Source organism: Sceloporus undulatus, chromosome 4 (assembly GCF_019175285.1).
Source record: "Sceloporus undulatus isolate JIND9_A2432 ecotype Alabama chromosome 4, SceUnd_v1.1, whole genome shotgun sequence".
NCBI classification, from domain to species: domain Eukaryota; kingdom Metazoa; phylum Chordata; class Lepidosauria; order Squamata; family Phrynosomatidae; genus Sceloporus; species Sceloporus undulatus.
Genome location: NC_056525.1, coordinates 106,181,110 through 106,198,346, shown reverse-complemented (window position 1 = coordinate 106,198,346; position 17,237 = coordinate 106,181,110). Strand labels below are relative to the sequence as shown.

The following is a 17,237-nucleotide window of genomic DNA, read 5'->3' as shown; positions in this document are numbered from 1 at the left end:
AGTTTTTTATCTGACAGTTGTATTTGGTGCGTATACTGGATAGCTATTTTCTCTACCACAGTAGACACATTTTCTGGGGTCTGTATTTTAAACCTACTAGTTAAAGTAAGTTTATAATTCAGATCATAGAACATTTGTCTGTTCTGTTCGAGAAAACAGCTATCCGATGTTGCACCAAATACAACTTACAGTTATAAAACTAAGAGCCTGCAGGGTGTAGTGGTTTGTTTGACTGCGACTCTGAAGACCAGGATTTGAATCCTTGCTCGGCCATGGAAACCCACAGGATAAAGTCACACTCTCTTAGCCCCAGAGGAAGGCAAACCTCAGAACAGATTTTGCCAAGAAAACCCCATGCTAGGTTCACCGTAGGGTTGCTGTAAGTCAGAACGGTCTTGAAAGCATACAATAAAAACCACACAACAGAAAGATGACAAAAAGTACTCTTTGTTGAGGTGAGCCACCCCCTCAAGAAAACAGTATAAATATGACAGATACTTTATACCTACTAATAAGAATCTTGTTTCCAAAAAAACAAGATGCTATAGCATAGATAACAACATAGATAGCAAGTTCACTAAATTTGCACCAAAAAGGTAAGCCATGCACATTAATGAGACTGGCATTTTCTATGCTCCTAGATTGATAACAAATTCTTTTTAGGAGAGCTGGTTCAGAAATAATATTGACCCTCTGTTAACCATGGTTAAAGATCCTGAGAGCCAGCAATGGAGATGGGCTGCTTCCTTCTTGGGAATTTCAGTTTCTCTACTCCTCCTTTCAGTTTCTCTACCCACTTTAACTGCTATGGCTGCCTCATGTGGCCTTCGGGGGTCTGTAATTTAGTAAGACCTAAGAGCTCTGTGGATGAGAATTCAAAATGCCTCTTACTAAACTACAAATCCCAGGATTCCACAGAGGCAGCTGTAGCAGTAAAAGTGTTATTACAGCTCTATAACAGTATACAGTGTTCCCTCCAGTCCAGATTCACTGGGGTTAGGGGTGAAGGACTCCTGTGAATGTGGGAAAACAGCGAATGAAAAAACACTATTCTTTTTTACCTGAGGGAACATTTCTCTAGGAATATCCAGGTCCTCCAGTGCAACTCTGTGGTCAACATCTGCTAGAGGCTGATCACAGAATCATGCTGGAGAACCTACAAATGCCCCAGAGAAGTGTTTTCTCTAGGAACTTCTAGGTTCTCCAGCACAACTCTGGTCAACTTCTCGCAGAATCGCACTGGAGCACCTAGAGATTCCTAGAGAGGACATATTAATTAAAACTGCAAGTAATCAAAGCTGCAGAAGTCAAAGCTGCAAATGTGGAGAGCCAATTGTAGTGAGATATTTTAGTGTTAAATTACCTTGGCACTGAGCTAAAGACTAATGCTACTTAAAGTTTCCATTTAATCAGAATTTTAAATCTCAAGCTGTTCTTTCTACGTTGCTTGTTGTTGTGTGCCTTGAGTCATTTCTGATTTATGACGATCTTAAGGTGAACCCGTGGGGTTTTCTTAACAGTTCCACAAATATTGCTTACCATATTAATTGCTGGAAATATTATTGAGCACATATTTGAGCGATTACTTACTCTCTCAATGCAGTAAATAAAATTACAGTGATTTTTTTAAAAATGTGCAAGCCACGTTTTACTTTAAAACATGCTATGCAGTTTGTTGCTTGCATGAGGAGGAACTATTCCCCTCACCCTAGCGGGCAACTGAATGGCAAATGCATAAGCAGGTCTCCACCTACCACCATCTGTTTCCTTTTACTACACCTGGCAACCGCCTAGGATTCTTGGGCATTTCTCTAGTTGACTGTCTTTTCTTTCAGAATAAATGCCAAGATGCCTTCTTTTGTTTCCCTGTTAGTTTAGAGGGAGTTGGGGGGGGGGGGCAGAATTTCTAAATAAACTTTTTGTGACACCTGGCAGCAGAACAAAGAGAATGCAACTGGGGAAATAGAAGGAGAATAATTTGGCCAACCCAAGCAAAGGGTTTTCAACAGTCCATGTATTAAATTACAAGACTCCTTTACCACTTCTTTGTAGTCAAAGAATATAAAAACACAGAAGCTCAAGCAACTGTGCAACAATTCACCTCATTCTCCGTCAGAGTCTAGTTCTAGTATCAATGTGCTCTGGATCCTGTCCAGATTTAACTTTGCCAGAAATGGTGCTGCTTCAGATGCGTCCTGCATGGTGAGTAACTAATTGGTATGCAGTTCACACCATTTAGCAGAATTGACTCTGTAAATGCCTTGTTGGGTGTTGTCATCTCCTTTTTCTGTTTGTGTTTTCTGGTTCACTTCCAATTAGTGAAGTGAGAAGGGGTTAAAGAAAAGCATATGTTGGCTCTAAAACAATCTTATTCTAATGTCACACACATCTCAGAACTATTTGTCCTTTTACAGTTGTTGCTGGGTCATATCTGTTTAAAGTTTTCTAGGGAGCTGATGCAGAGGTAGCATGTACATTGGTGTAAATTGCATCCTCTTAGTTAAAAGAGCAATTTTCTGTAATGTCTGCAGTTGAACTGAGTTTTAATACAGAATATTTAAACTACCATGTAAGTGTGGCACTGTTAAAGGTGAAGCCCCAAATGCGTTTAAGGACAGACTATAGGAAGTACTTTGGCCAGCTGTTTTCTGTGATACTTCCTGATTATTTATTATTTTGGAGTAAAAGTTCAGAGTCCAGAAGGCCATGGCCAGATGGTTGCCTTGGGAGCAGCAGTATTAGCAATATGCCACCTCTTTTGAAACAGCCACACTAGTTTCCAGTTTTCTTGGAAAAAACTGAAAGTGCTTTCTTTAAGACACTGTATGGTCTGAACTCTACTCAGCTGCAGGACTTTTGCCTTCCATATGTTCTTCCTACGCATGCTGAATTCTAGTGTCATTTGATTATTTGAAGAAATCTTGTGATAGACGTTTCTTTTGTTCTACAACCAGGGCCTCTTTCAGTATGTTTTACATGTGGAGTAAATGTGTACTTATGCTAAGAGTTGTCTTTGGTAGTTTTTTAGGCTGTATAATGTTGACAGTAAACATTATGTCATTCATCTGTACCTACAGACCTGGAATTTTTCAAGCAAAAGTATTGTTAATTCTTACATGCCATAGATAGCAGAACTTGTTGAGGAGGGAGAGAATATCATCTGGTCCTTCTTAGCTATTATAGGCCCGGTACAGACGGATGGCTCCGTGCCCACCCGTCTTTCTCACTTGTCAGTGCCGCAGCAGCTGCACCGCACCGCACCTACACACCGCCAAAAAGAAGCCACTCTAAGCAGCTTATTTTTTGTGGCACCGTAAAGGGAAAGGGCACCGCCATGACGCCACTTCCTGGAAGTGATGTCCGGAAGCTGTTGGATGCTGCGACGTCATCATGGCGGCCGCCGTATAGACAGGAAGCCGTCATGATGATGGAATCCGTACGGACTAGGGTTCCGGAGCATGCAGTTGGTGTGCGCTCCAGAAGCCTAGAATCGGCACAGGCATGCCGCTACCTGCCCATCTGTACTGGGCCATAGATTTGTTTAGGAGCTTTTCTGGGACTGGACCACTGTTTTTTAGCTACCTAATGAAAAGTCAGGGTTAAATATGTTCTCCAGTATGATATCTTTGTAGTTAAGACAGATACAAAGAGTATGTTTAGCTTCTTTTCAGTGGCTCTGGTGTCTGTTTTAATCTAACTTGTTTATGGATCAATCTCATCCCAACATACTACTCCCAAGAATGGATAACCAAATGTCTCAGAGATCATAATCAGGGCATGAAGGTCATCATCTTTCTCTGTCCCTAGAATGTGTAAAGGTATATTGCCTTTATTCTCCTTCAACTAATTGTCTTAGCCAATAGCCATGGTATGTGGCCTACCATAACCATATAAATGAAGGGCAAAATTCAATTCCAGTGCAAGTATGAGAAGAGCAACAGGAGCCAAAATTAGACTGGAGCTGCATCCACACTGCAGAATTAATGCAGTTTAACACTGCTTTAACTGCCATGGCTCAACATTATGAAATCATGGGACTGTAGTTTTGTGAGGTATTTAGCCTTCTCTGGGCACAGAAATAATGCAGGTTGATACCACTTTAAGAGATGTGGCTCCATCTTATAGAATCCAGGGATTTGTAGTTTTATAAGGTCTTTAGCCTTCTCTGCCAAAAAGTGCTAGTGCTTCACAAAAATACAAACCCCAGGGTTCTATAGGTTGGAGACATGACAGTTAAAGTGGTGTCAGACTGCATTAATTCTGCAGTGTGGCAGCAGCCTTCAGTGAAGGTGTGGGTAGTTCCAGTGGGACTGAGTGATCCTCTTCAAGTTGGCCAAGTGACTCAAGGCCACACTTGTATTTGTATCTGTTTATCTTTTAATTATCTCAAGTGAAAAGGGTAAATATTATTAAATTCATTGTAAAATCCCTTCTCTACTGACTTAATTAAGTGAACCATAAAATAAATTACTTTAAAAAAATTATTGGTTGTCTGTCTAGCACCAAGCTCCTTCCTCCAGCTCACTTGCCTTGTGGGTCAATGTAATTTTCCCATATCCCCTGGCATACCTTGACTTTCTGGGGAGAGATGACATTTGCTCATTAAGTTCTCTACCCTATATTGTTGATGGGACAAAAAAATACTCCAGTCTTGAAAAATTAGTACAAAATGTCCAATTCATTAGTAAGTTCAAAAAACAACAACCCACAATTCTTATATTTTTTAAAAAGTAGTAAACTCCATTAATTGTTGCATTAATTGATGCATCTCTAGAGAAATCCCAGGATTGACAGAAATGCATATGTTTGGCTGACATTATTGACTTCGAGTAGCGCGTTTTGTTGATGGCTCCTTTGACAGTATTATGAAGGCATAGGTCTGCTGTTTCTTTTCCAGCTTCCCCAATACTATAGCAATCTAGTTAGCAAGGACAGTTTATGAAAGAAAGGAAGGAAGGAAGGCTAGATGGCAATATACAGGCACATGATGTTGCTTTTTCTTTCCTTCTCTCCTCAACCCTTGTTTTTCCTGGGCCTCTCACATTTTGAGTTTCCATTTCTCCTTAATAATTTCTCCTCTTAATTTGACATTCTCCCTCTGCATTATTGTTTTAATCTCAGTTTAAGTGCTTAGCATTTTCTGACCTTACTTTCTCCATCTTCTCTCCTGTCATCTCCTTAAGTTCGCAGTTTGCATGATCCTCAGTCTCCTGCACTGGCCTCCCCCAGCAGAAATTCACAAACCAGCACATGAACCATGTGAAATTAGTTCCCCTTTTCCTTCCTTCTCCATTAAATTTCCCCTTTTCTTCCTCCTTCACTAACTCACTAATTTAGTGAGTAGGCATCATAATTTATGACTCACTAAATATTATACCTCTTTTTCCACTGTAATTTCACTCCTTAGATGATAGACTAACATTTTTGGGCAGCTGTTAGATGCAAAATAAACAAATTAACAAAACTGTGTTAAAATTAACATGTTATTGCCAAGCTATGAAAATTTTGTAGTAGGAATGCTGCCACAAGGTGATGAAATGTTGCTTTATTTGTACCTTATAAACCTTGTTCCCCATTAAATGGCTGTGTCATAAAACCATATATAACTTTGATTTGCATTTTATTTGTCTGGTTAACATATTTACATTTTGTGGTTATTAGAGTTCTTCCTAGGTCCCTGTCTTTCAGCTTCATCAAATATCTTTTAATAGTGAAACATATCTGAAAACCCATTCCTACACATTCAAGTCACAATTTTGCCATCTATGCCACCTTAGCTGGTGAGAGCCAGCATGGTGTAGTGGTATGAGTGCTGGACTATGACTCTGGAGACCAGCGTTCGAATCCCATCTCTACATAAATCCACTAGGTGACCTTGAGCAAGTCACACTCTCTCGGCCTCACAGGATGGCAATGGCAAACCACCTCTGATTAAACTTGCCAAGAAAACCCTGATAGGTTCACCTTAGGATTGTCATAAGTCAGAAAGGACTTGAAGGCACACAACAATAACAAACTACATTACTTAGGATTTCCATAAGTTGGAAGGGACTTGAAGGCACACAGTAATAACAAACTACCTTAATTAGAAGGTGGTTAAGGGATTGTCTACACCAGGGGAAAATCTGAACCCACCCCAAAGTCAGTGCAGATAGTCCTCATGATGTATGGCCACTTCTGGGAAGAAAACCATTTTTTTTTGCCCTTAACCCGACTTTGTTCTAAGGTCAGGAATCAGCTGAATGTTTCCAAGAAGCTCCAGAGTGACCTCAAGTTATTTTGGTGTGTGGACAACTGGATCAGGTCCAATTTGGCTCAATCTGTTGTTTACACGCTAGGAGTAGTGCAGGGAAAAGGGATGGTCTGTTTATGGAACCAACAGCACTGCTTCCGCATAGACAGGTGCTCCATGTAATGCCTGCCCCACGCACCACAACTTCTGCTGTGGTCAGAACAGGATGCGCATGGAACAACAAGGAGGAGGGAAGAATGTCCCCTTCTTTGTGGATCACATGGGAGGATATCCCGTTCTGACTTCAGCAGAAGTGACAGCCTGCTGGGCAGGCTGTCACAGGGAGCTGGTTGGTTGGCAAGGTTGGAGTGGCAGCGCTGAAGAGGATGGGCCAGCAGGGCCAATGCAGCATTGGCTCAGCTGGCCCATGTACACAATGACACATCACGCTGGTTTGGGCATGGTGCATGTATTTGCCATCGTCATCAGCCCAGGGTCAGTCTGGGGTATAATGCTCCAGACTGGCTCTGTATTAAGCGGTCAGTATAGAGGTGTCCTAAGATTCTCAGGATAACTGAAGAACATCAGAACTATGCACCTACAGCAACATCTTGAACCCACTCCGCAGTATGATTTGCAAGTATTCTCTTGAGGTTTTGAAAGCCTGGGCAATAAGAGGTGGTCAGATGTTGGCTTGATGAAAGATCCCTAAAGTCTGACAGGTGCTTGAGGAATTTGTGTTTTTGGCCAGACATGGCACTGGTTAACTTTTGCCAAACTCAACTGACTATTGTTATGGACACAATCCAGTTCTACTTGCTCCGTCAGTCAACATAAAAGTTTAACACTCTGAGTCTGTCTTCTGGCTCACAAAACCAGGAAAGAACTATCTAGCATTTTTTAAAAGAAATGTGTGGCAAAGCATGTTGTCTGCACTCCACTTGAGTCTTCTGGCTCACAAAACCAGGAAGGAAGTACAGTATTTGGCATTTCTTAAAGAAATGTGTTGTGTGGGAGGGTGTTGTCCCCATCCCGTTTGAGTCCTGTGGAATGGTTTCAGACAGGATCACAAAGTAGTCACTGTGTTAACTGGTCAAAGCAATAACGTTGCATCTTGTTGAGCTGTCCAAACTTTGTCCTAACTGCAGTGCTTTCGAAATGTATGCAAGGAACCAGCATTCTTTTTGTACACCAAAAGTGATCCCGGTCCAATGTGTTCAGTGTTGTTCCTGCACCAAACATTCAACACTTATAACTCTCATGCAAGCAGTTTAGAGGGAGTGGTAATGGAACAGGTGAGATCTTCTTCTGAAGTAAGGAAAGCACTGCTGCATTGGAGTTCTGTCATCCCAATGTAATGTGATGAATACTCTGTGAGACCCAGAGTTCCCAGGCAGCAAAACCACTGTTTTCTTTTTGGTAACTTCTGGTACCTTTTTTCTCTGTAATGAAAGCAGAGATGGGAACAATGTGACTTGTGAATAAATGTATTGTGCTTTGAGGCCCACAAGGGGTGGGTTTTCTTAGGAATCATTGCTCACTGTATGTATTCAAATTGTCTGTTCACCGAATGCTCTCCTGGAATTCCATTTATGGAACTGCTCTGTCTTGTAAGTTTATTTTCTTGTGCAAACTTTAAAAGCCAACTCATCCTATTCCTAGTATTAAAAAAAGTTGATTGTAAAAGACATATTAAGAATCTATGAACTGCTGTTAAGGTCTATTCTCTTCCATTTACTCCTTCCTAATTCTGCCTGCTAGTCTGCTAGGACTTTCATGCTACCATGTCTTATAATCAGACTAAAAAAGAAAATCCTGAGATCTGTGGTCAAATCTCTCATTTTATGATTCTGTAAAAAAAACAAACCACTGAAGGAACAGATCCAGACTGCATTAAGAATGAAGGTTTAGCCTCTCTTCCCCCTTGCGCTGTATTCCCAATGGAATTTGATCCACCCAACTACAAGTGGAACTGCTGTTTTTTCTTACTGGGAAAAACTTGTATTTAAGACCTAGCCCCACAGCACAATTGTTGCATTCTGAACCACAGCAGCACAAAAATGGCATTTTAAAAAGTAAAGGCAGCTAGTCTTATCATGACTCTGTATTACTTTTTCAAGTCTGACCTTCAGTTTCATTATGGAAAGTAAACCTTTGACCGCAAAAGAATGAAATAGTATAATGTCTTCTGAGTTGGAAGGATTTTTCCCCCCTGATGTCCTTCAAGCTTGTAAAATTTGGGAATTTCCAACTTAGATCCACCTAGATTTCAATTTTTGGCCTTTGAAAAATTTCTCCTTCCTTCACCAAAACCAGCCAACCACAGGGATGACTTTCAGTTGGTTTGCAAGCAGTCACAAAATTAGGAAGATTGCAGCAGCTTCTCTAAAGAGTAAATTAGAAAATCCCAATTGTATGTTTAAAATTGGCTATTGAGAAGGACATTGTCGTACGTACTCTAAGCTTTGTTTCTCATAAGAGTGTTTCCAGACAGACAGCTCCTAGTGGTATTAGTTAAAAGACGTTGGGCAACAATTCTGTCTTTCCATCGTTGATGCATGTTCTGCAGAAGTGAAACAACAACAGACAGAACAGCAGAAAATCAGGGGAGGGTTGTAAATGAAATGTATTGTCTAGATTCCTTAATATTGCTTGAATGAATCATGCAAGTTTCACAATAAAAGCCTCATTTGGGAGCACCACCTGTAGTTTATGTTTGGTTGCTGTGCTACAACAGATGCCATGGGAAATAAACAAGCAGGGGGAAACAGTAGTATCTATTCCCTTCTGTTTCCAGGAGTCCATCTACATAACATTTCCAACTGTCCCTCACCTACCTGCCAAACCATGGTGTCAGGGAGGAACCGTGGTTTGGCTAATAAGTTAGGGACATAGGGAGGAAGCAGGATAGGAAGTCTGGCACCTTTCTGAATAGGAGTGGGACAGCCAGGTGACTGTAATGGTGAGCTGTGAGAAGAAAGTGCCAACTGGGCTGTTGTGAGAGAACTAAACCTGTCCCACTTAAGCATAAACTCCTAACTTTCCTCTTGTTTCGCTGCTTCTAGCATGAGTAGCTAAAGGAGGCAGATATCACCCTAGCAGACTCCTTGTATGAGTGTGTAGTAGGGTGACATGTAGAGGTAAATGTCAATGTCACAGAGTGGCTCTGTGACATTGGCATAACTACACTGAATTGTTACAGATGGTGTCTCTGGATCACAAGTCAATGGGAAATGCCTAGCAGTACCTGTCCTACTGCCATCCCCACTTCAAAAGCACCAGAGCTACTGAGAGAGAAGCCCTGTCTACCCTGACTCTTGGCAAAATGTTAAAAATGGTATGTGGTGCCACTGGAAGACTGCTCTGTTCAAGTGAACATAACATCTCTCTTCCATCCTTCACCCTTATTGTATTGGCCATGTAGTTTTTATATCCTGGTGTTGGAATGGGTTGACTCGTAGTATGTTCTTGTTTTGCACCAGTGCAGGAGGAGATGTAGATGTCTGAAACTCTGTGAGCTTCCTCCTCTTTCTTCCTGAAATAAGGAAGGGAACCCAGGCCTCTTTGATATTGTGTACTTTGTTGGTAATATAGTAAAAGTGAGGATAAACAAGATGTCATAATATATGACTGAAACCACCCCTCTTGTCTGCCTCTACCTTAAGGTTCGCCTCTCTTATATGCGGATGAAGTATCTCTTCTTCTCTTGGCTAGGAGTATTCATTGGCAGCTGGATTATTTATGTTCAGTACTCCTCTTACACAGAACTTTGCAGAGGACAGGACTGCAAGAAAATAATAGTAAGTATAATGGGCTACGTTAAACTATATTTTGTTTGTATTCTTTGTATTCTGTCTTTAATATTTTTATAAATAAACCTGGTGGAGATGTTAACTGTAATGATGTGTAATGACTGTGAACCTACATTGTATTCATAACAATATAAATGTAATTTTGCATGACCTAAGGAATTGCCCCAACCTTAAACTTGAAGGAGCTGCTCCAAGTGATGGAGTTCTGAATTGTGGAGAAATGGGGCACTTCAGGATGATGCAGTTAGGCTCCTTTGACGCCCATGAAGTGGCCTCCCTTGAATTTAAGGTGCATTTTGGGGAGGGGGTATTTACAATTGTGACAATAGTGCAACCATTATGAATAGCAGATCTGAATGCAGAGCAATTACAGATCTATAATTCTAGATTAGAAATATGTAACTGCAAGGCAAGATACTGGCTAATGTTCCTAAATATCACTTTTGCAAATGATCTTTCAGACTAAGCCTCACTAAGTTCTATGCCACTTACTCCCAAATTAATATGTATATGACTGCAATCTTAATTATGGTATCCAGAATTCTTTCAAGTAAAGCTATCTCCCAAGGCTGAGGTCAATTTTATTCTATAGCAGTACTGTTAGACTTCTGTGCAGTGAATGATTGTGAAGTGCAGACTATGGCTATATCCTGCTGTAAGCTGCAACTAGAGTAACCCACTGAATCAGTGGGAATGTAGATCACATATAGTTTACAAGTTCGCATTTGTTTAAATTCCACTGACTTTATGAGTCTAGTCTATTTGGGACTAACAGTTGGATTTAGGTCCATATCCTCAGACATTGTGAATGGATATGCTCCTCCAAGCTTTGATTAGGGGCCTTTTTTCCCTTGTATTTTGCTTTTGCAGTTAAGTAGATATTGTATTTCAGAAATAGACTTCCTCATGAGCTACTTTGCAAAACAAGAAAAACACAGGAGAACAAAATAAAAAAAAATCTTGAGCAGTAATTAATTGTTCAAATTATTGCTAACTCTAGTTCATTGAACAAAAGGAAACAGTTTAGACTCTGATTGAAATTGGTGTGCAAGTACAGAATAAAGGAGGGTGAGCAAAGGAGAATATAGAGATAAATGGAATTAAGTTCCTGGAACTGTAAGACAAAATGAACCCTCAGAGAGAGCAACAGTGGGAGACTAGTGTGGGGAATTTCTTGAGGTGTTATAGTGTACTTGTTGGTGTGTGGTAAATAGAAATTCACTAATGGATATTGAGGGCAGTGAAATAATACTAAGTGCTGAGTGATAAGATCTGACTGAGGCCTTGTCTATATTGGCCAAATAAACCAGCCTCTTCCCTGTCCTCTCAGTGAAGAGACTAGATAACATATGGCCCAAACCCAGGTTCTGGTGTGAACAGACTAGACAATGTTAAACCTGTTCAGTACCTCAGTACCAGAACCCTCTTAACACACATTTTAAAAACATCCAGTTTGCTTTGGATCAGGCCTGCACAACATATGGCTTGGGGCCACATGTGGTCCACTAAAGGATTTTAGGTGGCCCACGAGGATGTGGTACAACTTCAAGGGTCCTCCACTGCCTGGCTGTTTCCCGAGGAAAAGAACAGGCAGAGGACTAGGAGGACAGGCAAATGCTTGCCCTGCAAGGTTCCATCACCACCTCAATTTCTTCTGAGAAGAAGGCTGGGTAGTGGAGGAGGAGGATGGGCGAACAAGGGTCCTCTGCTGCTTGGCTTTCTCCCAAGGAGAAAGACAGGTGGAAGAGGAGGATGGGCAAACACTCACCCTATGAGGCACCTCCTTCACCTGGTTTTCTCCTGAGAAGGCCAGGTGGTGGAGGAGGAAGAGGGGCGAACATTCACCCCTCAAGGCTCCTCCATTGCTTGGCCTTCTCCCAAGGAGAGGTCTGGGTAAAGGAGGTGGAGGACAGACAAGGCTCCTCCACTGCTTATCTCTCTCTTGAGGAAGGGCTGGGCAGAAAAGGAGGAGGATGGAATTAATTTTAATTAATATTATTAATAATTAATTAATATTTAATTAAAACCTATATGTGGCCCTAAGAAGTTTAGCCTATTTTAATTTTGGCCCCTATCTAGTGCCAAGTTGTGCAGGCCTGCTCTGGATCATTCCAGAAGACCCAGATCCCTCCATTCTGACAAAGGGAGATGGTTTGAAATCTGTACCACTGTGCTGCCTCATGCATCCACCAACACCATGGATCGCTTGCTCTGAGGTCAGAACAAAGTGATGTGCTGTGTGCAAAGTGATTGACAACATAGTGGAACACACATGCACACAACTACCTGGTGTTGGAATGGAGGGCCTGCTATAACAGGGAGGTTGGGCTGCCCCTGGAGTGTCTTCGTTAGTGCAGACAGGACCTGGGTTAGCAGGGTGGATATTGGGACTGAAGAGTAGTATCTATATGTCCCATAGAACCAAAGATTGTTCATTCAGATATTGATGCTGTCCAGATCAATACATGTAGGGTATATGTAGTCTAGTCATCTTAGCATAAGATCAGGATTTTCAGAACTTCATCTGCATATACGCTTAGGGCACCGATCAGTATGTGTCATGGAAAAAAGGGTGGATCTCAGGTGGTGATGTTCTCTTCTGTTCTTTCCCAGTGTGATAAGTATAAGACTGGAGTTATTGATGGATCCGCATGTAGCAGCCTGTGTACAAGACAAACACTGTATTTTGGAAAATGCTTGTCAACCAAACCCAATAATCAGGTATGACTCTATATTTTTGTCAGCTTTAGAAAACCATGAAACTATTTAAAAATTAACTTTAAAAATGTCTGTGTACATTTTTATTTCATAGGATTTCTAAATGAAAGAAAATCTTCACTAGTCTCTATATGTTAAACCGCCTCTTGATTTCTGAATTTTTGGAGACTGGCAATGTAATGCTGTCTTCGTTCAGTGGACCTCAAGTGGTCACTTGGTGTCTACCTAATAATAAGGTAGTGATTTCTGAAAATGAGGACTTCCTAATTCAACAGATATATATTAAGACGTAAATTAGCTTGCAAATTTCATGTTAGATGCTTTAAAAAGAACTGACTAGACTGTAGAAATAATGCAGTTTGACACCACTTTGAGTACTGCTCCATCCTATGGAATCCTGGGATGTATAGTTTCATGAGCCATTTAGCCTACTCTACAAAAGAGTGCTGGTGCCACAGAAAACTATAAATCCCATGATTCTGTAGGATGGACCCATGGCTGTTAAACTGGTGTCAAACTGCATTGTTTCTGCAGGCTCACCCAGCTGTTTAGTGACTTCCAGAACCAGTGGAGTGTTCAAGGTGTTATTTGGATTTGGAAGATAATACTGGGATTGGAATTGAACCATTTGAGCCCTTTATACCAGTGATACTCGCAGTGGAACTCAAAGTGGTACTCACAGTCCATGAGCCATGGGCTACATGACCACAGCAAATTTCCAGGAGAAAAACAAACAGGACACAAATATGGTACAGGTCAATTTGGGGGAAAGACTTGCTGATCCCTGACATCAAATGAATTATGAAGCAATGCTTTATACTATACTAGCAGAAGGAGTGACATCACTTGGGGAGGGGGGAGATCACACCAGGTGACACCTAGAAGAGGAATGATAACTGGTTGGATCCTCCTGGCTTGCCACAGTGACAGAGGCCTACTCATGAGGAGACCTCTACCGTGGCAGCAAAGGAAAGAGCTTTACCGCGGTGGTGGGGGCGGAGGAGAGAATGGGGGAGAGGGTGGTCTTTCCCCTTTAATCAGAAGCCCCTCTGCCATCCATGCCTCCTTGTCATATATACATAAAATGTTTGAGTTTGGGGATGACAGCCAGGCACAAACCTAGTCCCTTTTACACTTCAGTTTACATCAAACTTGTGAAATGTTTTAGAAAGGTGGGAAAAAGTAAAGATGTCTCTTTTTCCTTTCATCTCTCCTGAAATTCTTCTCTCCTTCCTCAGCCCAAATGAGCTGCAGACAGATGAAATGGTTTATTAAAATTAGCTGCAGTATCTTGTAGGGATTAGGTATTGGCAGTTTTTTTGTTGTAGGCAAGTTACCTTTTGCAAAATATATGAGTATGATTATACTTTCTAGTGTCACAGTGTTATTTTTGAAAAACACTAAGATCCTAATCTGGGTAGTTGTGGAAGGGAATGAGTTCCATTACTTAGTCACAGCTAACTTTTAAAGATGGATTAGGTCCTTAAGGTACAATAGTCTACTCAAAAATATATTTTAGACAGATAAGATTTCAGATAAAGATAAGACTTGACATTCAGATTTGCTTCTATTTCAAAAAGTGTTTAGCTTGATGTCTCTTGTAGTCATACTGAACTGATACAGAAAGATATTCAAAGACATAAATGTTTCAGTCTACAAAAAATCTTATAGCACCTCTGAGACTGAGCGAAAGAAGTTGGTAGCATAGCTTTCATACACTCAATCTGTTTCATCAGATACATCTCAACGATAAAGCAGATTGAGTTCAGAAAAGCTAATGCTACAAGCTTCTTTCTCGCAGAGACTTAACTGCATGGGCCCCATTTTCACATCAATCATGTCAAGGGAAAAAATAGAAACATACCATGTTGAGAGCCCCAGTATCACATATCTTTGGAATTGCACAAGTGAGGCCACTACTGCCATCTCACTGTCCTCATGAGTTGCCTTTAATTCTGCCTCATGCCTCATTTTGGTATTTATGATTATTATTTTATGTTAACTCATGCAATTCTGGAGCTCAGCAATAGTGGATGGTTAAAAAAAATTAAAGAAAAGAAATGGGGGGGGGGGGAGAGGAGGGATCCCTGACACTACATGACTGGCAATCTTTCAACTGCCCAGCATAGGCACTTGTTCTATTTGCAGTAGGTTTCCCTCATCAATGAAAAGGGATTCCCTAATCATGGTTGGGGGATGCAACAGCTATGGGTCAGAGGCGTCATCATACAATAAGTATCACCAAAGCCACTTTTTTCCAGATGTAATCGTGTGTAGTAATCTCCGTCCCAAATCCTTTCTTGTACTGATCCTAAAAGAGTATAGATAGGTTCAAGATTCTTCTGTAAACAGACACTGAAGGGATATATAATTTAAAGTCAGTGCTTATTTACAATAACATACACATCTTCAACTTTGCTTTGTTCTGAAAATCTTGGCTTTACTCTGTACAGAAAGTAACTCTGTGCAGAAATACCTCAAATATTGTCTGTATCACATCAGTTGATGTGACAAAAGTGGTGGGATGTTATTACTGTAGCAGGCCCAGTCTTAGCAGTGGCAGCCTATTTTACATATAAAAAGACTGAGGGAATACCCTTTATGAGATGGCCACCTATGCTTATTTTGTAAATACTTTTATTAATTTGTTGTTGTTGTTTTTTTAAAAAACTGCTGCCCATTTAATCAAACCACCTTCTTAATAAAAATCAGTTAAGCCAAAGATTTACTAAACGCCTAACTGAAATAGATTATTGGTGTCAAACAAGATTTTCTTCTATAGGCTGGAATCTTCTATCCCTATTAATAACTTTACATATACAGGGTAATTAAAAAAGAATGGTGCAAAAATTAAGCTGTTCTTACTTGGTTTTGTACCATTCCTTTTTAATCACCCTTTACTTAGCTAAATAAAAGAGGCATCTTCTAAAGATGCATAACTGGACACCAGCAAGAGTTCCAATAAACAACATGCCTAAGGCTTCCTTCTTCTCTATGTAGTAGTAGCTTAACAGCAGCCTCTTACTGGATCCGGATGTCAAAGAGCTGCTCAATTCTAAATCTTGCAGAGGCAAGTCTACTTGTGTTCCCAGGATTCTGGCCATAGTTTTCATATCTTTTATTTTCTACAGATGTATCTAGGAGCGTGGGGTAATCTACAAGGTGTTATAAAATGCCAGATGGAAGAAATTGCTCACATTGATCTTAGAACTGAACTAGAACCAAGGAAGGAAACTATTCTGTTTGATAAACCAACTAGAGGAACTACTGTTCAGAAATTCAAGGAGATGGTCTATGGCCTTTTTAAAGTGAGTATCTTCTTTCTCATCTTAGGTCTTCAGTGTTGCCTGGTTAACTCAAAGAACTGGCAATATCTATGAAGCTACAATATTTCCTGTAGGCATTGTTGCGCAGTACTGGACTTAGTAATTGTTTGCTTGCAGCAGCATCAGAGTTTTTTTTTAAATTAAAAATGCTGTGTAAAATAAGTTTTTACTGGGATGAAATCTTTTTTCCCCTGCCTTGGGCCTGACACCACCACTATCCCAAGAAACTGGACTATTTGCACTACAAGTAGCAACAGGGGAAAGTGCTCTCATTGCTACTTGCAGTGGGGAGTGTTTTTTGGTCAGGACTGCTGGGGTGAAGGAAAGTCTTAATGCCCCTCCTCTTCACACACGGTGGTCATGATTTACTGAAGGTAAAAAACAAACAAGCCAAAGATTCCATACTCTGGAATGTTTGAGGCTTAATGTTTCAAACACCATGGCTGAGATCATGCATCACAGGACATTCATCTATCATGTAGCCACATCTCCATAGTTGTGTTTCCTGCTGGTACTGTCCCAAAAAGTAATCTTATAGAACACCTAACATGAGGATTTCTGTGTTGGGTGTGTGTGTGTGTGGATGAGCAGGTACATGTTCAGCTATTTTCCATTAGCTAAACTCACTGCAACAGACATCTACAGAGACTACTGGAGGTCCTCTTAGTGTCCCTGCAGACGACATCCTTTCAACATGTCCAGCTACAGGAAAATTGTTGGTTATATCCCCACTCTCTGACCACATGGAAATATCCAAGGGGGCAATGTTTACCAGGTAGGTAGGTAGGTTTTAGGAGGAATTTCTAACAGAATTCCAACCTCCACAATAATAAAAAAAAAGGTGAATGGTGATGGCATAAGTCCAATTTACACCATTATAATACACAAATAAGATGCCAGCCCATTTCTTTTCATGCTATATGATCCCTTTATCCAGAGCCTGGAGAGTTTAAAATTTGTTTTGCATCAATAGTTGCTTAACTAGTGCTTTGAGTTAGAAAATATGTGTCAAGTACCTTTATATCTATCTCTCAAACTACAGGGGCATCATGATTTTGTTAAGTTCCTAAACTGTACTGATAATAGCTGTATAACTCAATTACAGATACAGTTGGACCACCATATCCATGGATTCAGCCATCCACAGTT

At 40.6% G+C, this 17,237-nt stretch overlaps 1 protein-coding gene across 2 annotated transcripts in view; it reads left to right on the top strand.

Annotated features, from left to right (window-relative positions):
• Positions 1-17,237, top strand: part of DIPK1A (divergent protein kinase domain 1A) — a 31,157-nt gene that overhangs the window by 8,948 nt on the left and 4,972 nt on the right. The window contains exons 1-4 of one of the 2 annotated variants that reach the window (XM_042462036.1): positions 1,986-2,202; positions 9,898-10,032; positions 12,658-12,765; positions 15,894-16,070. In XM_042462036.1, coding sequence (XP_042317970.1) covers positions 2,200-2,202; positions 9,898-10,032; positions 12,658-12,765; positions 15,894-16,070 — 423 coding nt within the window. In that variant the 5' untranslated portion in view covers positions 1,986-2,199. Of the gene's footprint in view, positions 1-1,985; positions 2,203-9,897; positions 10,033-12,657; positions 12,766-15,893; positions 16,071-17,237 lie in introns of those variants that run through there. The other variant, XM_042462035.1, reaches the window with a different exon arrangement.